The sequence below is a fragment of the Siphateles boraxobius genome, unplaced genomic scaffold (assembly GCF_051911475.1).
Source record: "Siphateles boraxobius isolate OS27281-9 unplaced genomic scaffold, OSU_SipBor_1 22, whole genome shotgun sequence".
NCBI classification, from domain to species: domain Eukaryota; kingdom Metazoa; phylum Chordata; class Actinopteri; order Cypriniformes; family Leuciscidae; genus Siphateles; species Siphateles boraxobius.
This window is the reverse complement of record NW_027508833.1, coordinates 6,218,919-6,230,336: the sequence shown is the minus strand read 5'-3', so window position 1 is coordinate 6,230,336 and position 11,418 is coordinate 6,218,919. Positions and strand designations below refer to the sequence as shown.

The following is an 11,418-nucleotide window of genomic DNA, read 5'->3' as shown; positions in this document are numbered from 1 at the left end:
CTTAAATTTCTTGCCCAACTCGTCATCCGTTTTTTGTTTTGTTTTGTTTTTTACCGCAATTTGAACAACGCGCCATTTGGGGGCAGCACTTTGATCTACGTATGTGGGTGCAACCTCAACCTGCATCATTCCATAGGTCAGTGGTTCCCAAACCTGTCCTGGCGACCCACCAACACTGCACGTTTTCTCTGTCTCCCTAATCAAACACACCTGATTCAACTCATCAGCTCATAATCACATGGGTTAATGAGCTGATGAGTTGAATCAGGTGTGTTTGATTAGGGAGACAGAGAAAACGTGCAGTGTTGGTGGGTCGCCAGGACAGGTTTGGGAACCACTGCCATAGGTGACTGACCAGTAAGTAGGCTTGTTTGAGATGAGCAAAATCTGCGCAGAACCGGTCACCGGTGATCAGCGCGTAATGCATGCCGGTTAGAAATGTGTCCGAGTGCGGTCCGCCTTGCTCTGATAACATGCTGACGTGTGTCAACAAACTCTCGCGAGCGCAAGGAGCACTTGTCGGTTGTTACATACAGGTAGTTTCCAACACCCAAGGTCGCTTTACAAAGATATGTAAAGGCAGTGGTTCTCAAACTGTTGTACGTAACGTTACATACGTAAGGTGACAGAAGGGGGTACGGGAACAAAATGCAGAATTTTGCCGTTCATTTAAGTCGACCTCACCTTAAAATAAGATTTAAACTGAGCATGTTTTTCTATCAGGTAAAATTCTGTAAATACAACATCCTCGTGCAGATTGTTGCCTTGGCAAATCGCACTATACTACCGTTCTAGACAATGTAGCTTTGTAAAATAAGAGATTTAGCACTTAGCCTACTAGCATACAGAACAAATATAGACACAGGCTGTGCACGGAGATCGATATAAGATTCTAACTCTCTTCGATACAGACACATTCCCTGTGTGAGTTCCTGTGTTTAATGTTGATCACATTATATGAAGTTCCACACGATTGCAAATGTGACATTGATTTTATACAACAGTTCAACAAAAGAAATAATAGGTAACACTTTATATTACGACCCGCAAACAACTGTGTAAGTAAACCGAAATTACGGTGTACGTTTCTGTAATTATAGTGTACTTCCGTGTAGGTATAAGGGAACAATATGTTAAGTTTTGGGTAATAAAGGGGTAACAAGCAGATATACAACCTGCAAAGAACTTCGTAAGTAAACCGAAATTATGGTGTACGTTTCTGTAATTATAGTGTACCTCCGTGTAGGTATAAGGGAACAATATGTTAAGTTTTGGGTAATAAAGGGGTACAACCAGATGTACAAGCAAATTATTTATAATGTAATTATTTTAAAACTAACAGGTACCTATTCTGTTAATATATTCCAGGCAAAAATTCCTAAAAGAAGAGCAAGAAAAGAAAGAAGAAGAAAAGCAAGAGAAGCAAATAAAAGGGGGGGGGGGGTATAATGTGTTACTTTGTTGTTTGAGTATACTGTAGAAAAGACAATGTTTTATTAAGATGAAAAAGTGTTTTGAATTTTTTTTGTAAAATAAAAGTCAGAAATTAAATGGGACCCTTTATTATATTTACTGCACTTACCCTGTAACTACACAGAACAAGGGGGTAACAAGCGCCACTTTAACTTACAGCCCGCAGGAGTTACACTTACCCTGTAAATACACAGTTGAAACAGCTAACAAACACTACTTACTATGTAACAATACGAAACAACACTATTTGCATAGTAATTACAGAGAAAGGTACTCTTATTAAGAAGAAGAAGAAAAAAAACGTTTTAATTACACAGCTGCTCAACCGTGTGGCCGACAAGCTATATCAAGATGGGCTCCCGGGTAAGTGGCGACTCCACCCCCAGGTGGTCCAACTGATCTTGTGTCGTTTCAGAGCTGTACAGATAGATCTCTATGCCTCTTTAGAAACCACCCACTGCCAGTTGTTTTACTCCCTGACCGAGGGAACACTTGGCACGGATGCACTGGCACACAGCTGGCCCCTGGGCCTTAAGTAATAGTGTTTCCCCCAGTGAGCCTACTTGCACAGACTACGTGCACATCCAGGCAGGGAGGACAAGGAGCAGGTCTTGCTAGTTGTGCCATACTGGGCATGACCTGGTTCCCAGATCTCATGCTCCTCGCGACTGCCCCTCCCTGGAGCATTTCTCTGAGGAAGGACATTCTACTTCAGAGACGGGGCACCCTATGGCACCCGCTCCCAGACCTCTGGAAACTCCATGTCTGGTCCCTGAACGGGAAGTGGAGGTTCTAGGTGACTTTCCCCCAGAAGTACTGAACACCATCACTTCGGCGCAAGCACCGTCTATGAGACATGCTTACGTCTTGAAGTGAAACCTGTTCTTCGAGTGGTGTTCCTCTCACTGAGAGTACTCTTGAATATGTTCGATCAGTGTTGTGCTTTTCTTCCTGCAGCACGGGTTGGAGTGTGAAAGGAACCCAGCCCTGGCTTTGCTCTGTCCGGTCCACGCTCTGCAACTCAAAGCTTCAGGACCTCAGACCAGCTCTTTGTCTGTTACGGAGGCCAGCAAATGGGAATGGCTGTCTCCGAACAGAGGATGACCCACTGGGTAGTGGATGACATCTACTTGGCTTACGAAGCACAAGGCATGCCTTGCGAGCTCAGGCTGCGAACTTACTCAACAGGAAGTGTTTCATCCTCCCGGGCGCTGGCACGTGGGCCTCGCTAACAGTTATTTGTAAAGTTAAGGGCTGGGCGACACCCAACCCGTTCGCTAGGTTCTATAGCCTACGTGTAGAGCCGGTTTCCTCCTGTCTTCTCACCTCAAATGTGTACCAACACAGAGAGGCCTGTCTCTTGTCGGCTTGCTGCACTTACAGTTGCGCTCATGTCTCCAGAGTGAAAAACCTGTTGAGTCCTCAGTCACCCTTGGAGCCGGACGTGCATCTGGCGCCAGGCCTATATCCCGCTGAATCCTTGAGAACCGGGTCTAGGATGGGTGCCATATGTGTGACCCAGTGAGGATCCCATATGTTGCTGCCGCCACGGTTGCACCTAAATAGAAGCCTGTGTTTTTCCCATGGGAAGGTTGATTGGTGTCACCCCAGTAATTCAATATGGAAACAACCCCACGAAGATAGTCCAGAATAGTCTTAGTTTTGCTGTCTATCCTAGAAGTATTTTTTTGTTACATGAGATTTTGATCATGAGATTTCAACAAGAAAACTGAGAACCCATACAGCTGCAATAAACTTTTTTAGGGCTGTAATCAACCAGAGAAAATCTTGGTAAAAAAATGACCGGTCTTATGCTGGGTACACAACAAAAGATTTTTTACATCTTATAAGTTTTTTAAAATGTGATAGACCACATACATGAGGACAAAAAATCCTAGAACCGTTTTGCTCCTATAGCGTGTGGTGTGCCATGATGTGACAAAGACAGCACACCACACACGAACATATTTTCAACCAGAGTCTCGACTGCGAACACAGGAAATCTCGCGAGAATTCAGAATAAGCATGGCAGATGATATGCAGGAAAAAATTGCGATGACACACACACACAAAATCTATTCTGTTGCTATTTGGTTAGCTACCTGGTAATAACATTGCAGAAGCTATTTCTGACCAACTCTTCTCCTTGTCCAATCTATTATGGTAGGTTTTATAGTAGGTTGCCACAAATCAACAAGCTGATCCTCCATCTCTGCTGTCCACATCAATTTCATTTTGTGCTGCGCCATGACTGCGTTTGTTATGCTTCCGTCTTCCACCATCTGGCTTTCTGATTGTATATTGTTTCATTTCACGTGATAATCTCCAAAGCTAGCGCGCGTTTCAGACCCGTCTCCAGACCTCAGTCTTAAGGGGGGCATATGAAATGTATGGAGGGGCACAATTATTATTAGGGGGCCCGGCCCCCTATGGCCCGCCCATAGCGACGGGTCTGGCGCGTTTGTCCTCGGGGTTCCCCCACACACATCAGGATTTCTTGTGAATATTTACATCAGATATTTACGAATCGTGATCGGGGCCGGCTCCGACGTTCTTCCGAGCAGGTGCGGACACTTAACGGACTCTTAACACACCTCACACCAAGGGAAAATCTGATAAGATAATCTGTAGAACCATCAAGATAATTGGGACATAGCTAGGATTGTCGGAAGGGGGGAAATCGGCCCAAAATCAGCCCAATTATCTTTTGGTCAGTACCCAGCATTAGATTAAAAAAAACTTCAGATTAATTAGCTGTGTAGTACTTGTACTGCGCAGTACTATAAATTAATTATAAATAAACATTAAAAACTAGGAGGCTATTTGCAGTATATTAAATCATTTTTGACCTAACGTTAATTATTTTGCACTGAAATTACACACTCTGACAGCGTTGTAAGGCGAAAATAGTGCTGTCAAATAGTGATATCAGCACAAGAACTGTTGAGGAATATGCAACAATTTAGACAATTGTTTTTGTCATATGTTATAATAACTGACAGACCCTATCATTTCAGCCGCTCTGAACTGTTGCTTGCAAACTTTGCATTCGACTTTTTTTCCGTTATCTATTTTTGTTAAATGCTGCCACACTTCCGATGTCTTTGACATTGTAAAGGAGGACTGACTGTAAATTAAACGCTCACAATTAAATAAATATTCAGCAAACCACCAGCAAGGCCTTCTAGTACTTTCTTCAAACTGTCTCCAGTGGGTTGGGCTAATCCAAAAAAAGTGAAAACAAGGGGGGTGTTCTGAAGACAGACTGTTACCTGTGAAACAGGTGTGCTCTGAAAACACTTAAGCAATTTGTGCTTTCCACCTGATGAAATTAACACGGCAAAAAATAGACCAATCAGAATTTTTGTTGAGCCAGAACGTGTCAACCAATAAATTGTCTAGTCGACTGGGAGATTACAGCCCTAAACTTTATATCCTAAATGTTGGGGAAAACATAATGCGATGCACATACTGCCTCAGATGCGGCGGTTTCAGTGACAGACAAACTGTCATTCACTGGTCAAAAACTAAATTGAGCTTGATTGTCATATGTTAATATGATAATGACACTTGCCTGACCATAGCTATATAAAGTCACAATAACAACTTCGATCACTGTTTAATGTAATAGCCTACAAGGTTTCCGTCCGACAGCGATGATATGTACATTTGTTGTTTTATCACCATCAACAACATACTTATTGTGTTCCTACCTGAGTCAAGCTCAAGTTTTACTTTAAATGTGAGTAATACTTTTAATATAGCCTAATATCTAGATTTCTGTAATTTGAAGCAATGCATGTTTGTGCAAATTTGTTGTAGGTATTTTTATATAGTGGTGTGCCGTGGTATTTTTTAATTATCAAAATTGTGCCTTGTTGGGAAGGCACAAAAGGTTGGGAAACACTGTGCTAGACCACTTAACAATTTGATTTAGGGAGTTTATGCTCTTTAAGGATAGGTTCCCAAACATGACACCAAAGAGAAGGATAAGATATATTCAATCGCAGTAGAACAAGACCATCAAGGTTTTGTCAATGTTAAAATAAGACAGTTTCCTCAAACAAAACAAGTGCTGGTGCCCCTTTTTGCACACAGCTTCACAATTTGCCTCAAAGTTCAGTTTTGAGTCGATAATTGTCCCAAGATATTTTTAAGATTGGGTACATTCAACTGTCTGATTTTAATGGATGTGACTCCATGCTTGTGGCCATGTTTTCTGAAATCAATGACCATACCGTATCTTTTGTTTTAGATATGTTTAATTGAGGGTAGGACTTTTAGCCCTTCATAGTGTGTATATACAGTATATCCCATGTTTTTTGATAATTAATTCGGTTGAAGAATGTGGTTGTCACTCCCTTAAAATACTGATCTATGTGTACAGAATGGGATTAAGCACTAAAAGGTGAACTGACAACCAAATTTAGATTCACTGTGCACATGGCTTTTTTAATGTTTTTTTCTTACAGAAACACAACTAAAATCATCATGTGCCGCTGTTTTCTGTTTGCCTCGTCGCTGGCTTGTTCTAATGCTGGCACTAAGATTGTTTGTGATCATACACGCTGTTGTATAAGGTAGTGTTGCCGGTGATGCAGAGAGGCATTGTGTGTTGCTTCAGTCTGAAAATGGACTGGGCTGCATCTCCCAGCATGCATTGTGTGCAAAAAGACCAGTCCAGATGCTTGAACTTCCACACTTCAAGACCATATTTGATTAAAATACTTTTTTTAAAATTATTATTCATCTAGTTTATCCGCAGTCATGAATGGCAAGTCAAAATCCTAAAACTTTGAAGAAAAGACTTTGGCTATTCCTGTTGACCGTATAAGTTTGTTTATATGTTTAATATGTATTTTTATATGACAGCTGAAGCACTTTAGTTTATACTATCAGCTTTTAAGCTTTCGATGTTTCACAAAAAGTAAATGTTTGGTAAACCTGCACAACTTTGACACACAAGATTATAACATGCAAGAGATAATGCTTGTGTATAATTTTATTGTAATATTTGTATTTCCACAGAAAAGATTACTTTGTCAATTATCAGTAAAGTTTGAAGCAGTAGTTTATCTAAGCAGCATTGAACTTCACATTATAATACACATAGTATCCATTGTTGTACATGTAAAGTTTCTGATCGGCAGGATTGTAGTCCAGGTACACGTAAAAGTCCTGGAACTTCTCGAAGCGAATGCTAACATGGCTTTCCTCGTTTTTATTGGTGTCATAGGTGTAAAAGATCTCCTCTGTTTGGGTATCTACTGACCTGGTCGCGTACAGAACGCCGCATATCATGAATGCGTTTGTGATTGACTGCTTGTATTCGCTGGTCTGCCAAACCTTCTCTATCTCAAATGTCTCCTCATTGATCTTCCCTAAAACCAGGTTACCGTTTGATTCCTCCGTGGCGTAAGTTACCCACAGGCCGGACTCATCGGCTGCGAAGTCCAGGTTCTGGTTGGCTGAGTAATGGTATGAGAATCTAGTGCTGGCCTTGGGAATCACCTTGTACTGAGCTGTTACACTGGTCATGTTGAACTTTGCCATACCAAAAGTGCTTCTGAACTGATAGTAAAAGGTGTTTTCTCGCACAATGTAGTTGTTTCCAGTGCCTTGCCAATCATATTGATATCTGACGAAAAGCTCATGTGCCTTAAAGCCCTGTCTCATGATCAGCTTGTAGTAGTCAGAGTACTGTGTGATTTTAGTGACCAGAGTGTCCGTATAGCCGTAGTACCAGTGCATGTTCTCAGAGCCAGGCAAGGGCTTGGAGTCTTTACCCCATCCTCCATACTTGAAACCTCCATTCAAGTCTGCGTTTAGCTGGCTGACGACAGGTTTTCCAATCCTGAGAATGCCTCCATGCTTACAGGACCCTAGGAGTTTTTAGACAAAAAAAACTTTTATAATAACACTTAACACTTAATTTGTTAACATTAATGCATTAGCTAACATGAACTAAGAAAGAGCAATATATTTTTAGAGTGTTTATTAATCCTAATCCTAACTAAAATGTATAAATATTGATGAAGAATTTGGTCATGTCAACTAATGTAGTTAACAAATGAAACCCGACTGTAAATGTTTAATTGTAAATTGACATTTAACCAGGCCATAAAACAGGCATGTTATATATATATATATATATATATATATATATATATATATATAAATATATATATATAAGTTTGGTTTGAATAAGCTAAAGCATTGTGGAGATAAAGCCTTGTATTCATTTTGGATAGTCAAAATAATTTGTGTGGTTTTCGCGAATGGTTTAACTGAGCTTGAATTCCATGTTTTTTGTTTTGCATTTTCTTTAAAATTGGATGAACGGTCTAGGATGAGGTGTAAAAAATAGGGTTGTGTCCCAATTCACATACTTATGCTCTATACGACGCCATTTTGTATTGTAAATCGAGCGATTCGTGTGTTCCCATTGGAAACCCCCCAAAAGTGGGAGGGGCTTCAGACTCCGATGATGAATATCTAACTAATCCATACTCTAGATGGTTGAGTCCATAGTGCAGAGTATAATGTGTAGTGCGTCATTTTGGACACAACTTCAAATTTCTGAAAAATAACTGACGTAGGGTGCAGTCGCATCTTGCAAAACAAAGGAGAATTTTGTTACTAGTCCTTGGATTAGTTCACTTCAGAATTAAAATTTCGACTGCAGCAAGGAAGACATGAACATCTTGGATGGCATGGGGGAGAGTTAATTATCAGGAAATTCTGAAGTGAACTAATCCTTTTAAAGGTGGGGTATGTGATTCTCTTTTTTTTTTTAATTTTCAAAATAACTTGAAATCCCATTCCTAACCCACTTACAGCCACTGAGTTAGAAGCACTGAAATGAAAATTAAGCAATTTAACCATCTGTGGAACGGGCAGGAATCGAAAAACTCCAGCCAATCATTTCCATGACCACCTAGAATCACTGGACAGTAAGTTCGTCAATCAAACGGTCGTACCACACCCCCCTCCCCCCAGCGCGCGTGACCCCCTTCGTGCGCATACTCAAAGCTCGTGGCGCATGCGCATCTCGTCAGTAAAGCCGGTTCCATGATTAGTAGTAAATCGTCATTACAATCTCTCGCGCATCTGAGTTTTCGCTTGTGCATGATTGCGCGTTCATGTTCTTCGAATGGGTGGAGTCAGGGCCAGCGTTGGAGGAAAGAAGGTTGGACCATTTGAATTGTGTATTTTCAAAACTGCCGGTCGTTTTCCAAATCACATACCCAACCTTTAAAGTTAAAAAGTTATTAGCATGAACATGAGTACAAGTTTGGTCAGCTAGTGGCGCTAGAGGGATTGAGTTAGAGACTCCAACTTTGCTGTGGATAATGTTGAGACTGTCCTCTATTTCTGTTCCAAATGTCATTACATTCCCTCAAGTGGTTCTATGGGCTGCCATAGACTAAGGATCAGAAGAATAAGAAGAAAATTAATGGATAAAAGAGATCCCAATGCACCTTTAGTAATATAAAAATAATAAAATCCTTTTTGTTACATGTATCATATACAACACTTCAAATAAGCCAAAGGTGTATAATTTTCTCAGAAAATTAGTATTAGCCTACCTATTTGTGAATTAGAGTAGTCATCCTTATCATCCTGACATTTCTCCAGTTTCCGCTGAAGTTTGGCGAACTCGATGCGAATCACTTCTAAGTTGCTTCGGTCGTAGCTCTCCAGTTGGTCCACAATTAAACTCATATTGCGAATCTTACAAAAGAAAAGAAATTACAGCCATGCAAACACTATAATGCCATGGTTTGTGTAATTGAAGGAAGTTTCACCTCTATGAAAAGACTCTCGAAGGCGGGAGAAGAGGAGTTTAGAGAAGTTTTCAGTTGCGTGACCAGAGCCTCAAACTCTCTGAGCTCAATGCGGAGGAGCTCAAACTCAAGTTTGATATACTTGTCCGGTCCGCTCTCCAGATTCTCCACGCGACCCGTCAGGTTGGAGAGCTGGCTGAGAAGAATGACTATCTGAACTTTCAGACTGCTGACCTGAGCACATTAAATAGAATTACAAAAAAAAAATGAGAAATAGATGATTAGCATAGCAAAATGCATTGATTTAATTGACTTTTAACAGCGAGATGGTGAATATCTTTAGTTGCTGATGTCAACGGTTGTGTGTTCAATCACAACCTCTTCTGTCAGTTGGGAGAACTCATCAAATGAAACAGATATGGACATGTTGTGTGATGCCCTCATCCTCAAAAAACCATCGACAAAATTACACTAGGTCAAAGAAAATACAAGGATGAACATGGTCTGTGCTTTAAATGATAGTCTGCAGAAAGCCATCAAATTCATTGAGATGACTGAAAACCTATGGAGGCATTTTGAAACTAAATACTCAAACTATTATTATATAAAGTTTTTGAGTGAATTATTAAATTTGTACAAAAAACAGTTGTGGTAATAGGGGTGTAACAATATATTGTCACAATTTATCGCAATACAAAAATGCAACCATATGTATTGTGTATAGTTAAAAATTACTGTGTGAGAAAAATCAAGTTTACAGAGTTTTAGTGTCGGTAGTGGTACAACATGAAACTACTATATATAATGTTGAATAAAATTTATAATAATGCAATATGGAATATTTGTGTGTCCTGATAATGTCAAATGTCTTACCAGTAAAAGTGGCCTACATTATTTTAAATATATCTAGTCAGTGACAGAGTGCAAGCATATTCATCTAAAACAATGCAATATTTTCAGCTTCAGAATCATGAATAACTTTATTGTGGTGTCTCTATTGTCCTGTGCTTTGGGTTTCCAGCACCAAGTCCAAGCCTATTCATTTACACACACAATATAAAACCAAATTGAGCATTTTAATCAACAGTACATTTTTTGTAAACTTTTTACCATATGTCTTGGAGTATCGCAATAATATCATATCGTGATATGTATCGAATCGTGACACCAGTGGTAATGTGTTGGCTCCAGGGTTATTATAGTTACCTAAAACTAAAACCATAAAAAAAAATATAATAATAATAATTTGTTACCTGAAATAAAATAAACATTAACTGGAATAAAAGGAAACATTTCTCATTTTCATTTAGTTTATAACTAAAATAACTACAATGAAATAAAATGAATAAAAACTATATACACGTAAAAAAAAAAAAAAAAAAAAAAATTATATATATATATATAATTAATTAAATCAAAACTTAATAAAAATTATAAAAGCATTTCAATGATGCTAATATAACACTGGTTGGGTTGAATATAAAATCCGCTTGTCTAGACTATATAAACATAAATCTACCTTGCTGATGTGAAGTTTGATTTCTACAGAGAGCTGATTTGAGGACGTCTGCATTTGCTCCACACGGTCTGCTGGGAATGAAGTATCAGGCAGGAACACGTTGCAAACACACTGTCCAAACTCCCCAACGGAGCCATCGACTCTGCCAGAGCCCCAATCCTCTAGAGACTGGAAAACATTATGGGTTTATTCATCTTAACGTTAAGATATGTTTGAAAATCGAATCTTTGGAAATGGTTCAGAAATGAATCAAAACTGAGATGGTGAGGGTCAGAGTGACTCTTAGTAAGTCTCTTACCAGCCAAGTGTGAGCGGGAGCCACGAGCAGGAGCACAAGCAGCAGGAGATCCATAATGTCAAAATATGTTACTCTTTCTCAGCTACGGTCTTATATGCAGCATGTTATCAGAACTAATCTACAGCACATGTCTTATTCTCATGACAATTGTGTTTGACATTCAATGGATGTACAATGACGTTCCTCATTAAAACATACACAGTTGATGTTTGCTTAATACGTTGTTCGTGTTTTATTGGTAGATTCTAACAGACATAATCGACCTGAGAGGAAACATTGTTTGCCAAACCTGGATAAGGTTCATGGATTACTGTAATAACATGCCATCACAATGACTGAGT

At 39.5% G+C, this 11,418-nt stretch overlaps 1 protein-coding gene across 1 annotated transcript; it reads right to left on the bottom strand.

Moving 5' to 3' along the window:
- Positions 1 to 6,500: 6,500 nt before the first annotated feature.
- On the bottom strand, positions 6,501 to 11,131 carry olfm4.2 (olfactomedin 4, tandem duplicate 2). The gene is made up of 5 exons (XM_077238233.1): positions 11,078 to 11,131; positions 10,780 to 10,947; positions 9,282 to 9,494; positions 9,063 to 9,207; positions 6,501 to 7,355 (listed from the first exon to the last, which is right to left on the bottom strand). The coding sequence occupies exons 1-5, from the start codon at positions 11,129 to 11,131 to the stop codon at positions 6,550 to 6,552; spliced, it is 1,386 nt and encodes a 461-aa protein (XP_077094348.1). The 3' UTR covers positions 6,501 to 6,549.
- Positions 11,132 to 11,418: the final 287 nt, after the last annotated feature.

Excerpts from the sequence above, each read along its gene's own strand:
- olfm4.2 (XM_077238233.1), bottom strand. The coding sequence starts at position 11,131 with ATGGATCTCCTGCTGCTTGTGCTCCTGCTCGTGGCTCCCGCTCACACT. Across the intron at positions 10,948-11,077 it reads CTCCCGCTCACACTTGGCTG|TCTCTAGAGGATTGGGGCTC; the intron begins GTAAGAGACTTA and ends AATGTTTTCCAG. Across the intron at positions 9,495-10,779 it reads TCAAACTTCACATCAGCAAG|GTCAGCAGTCTGAAAGTTCA; the intron begins GTAGATTTATGT and ends TAATGTGCTCAG.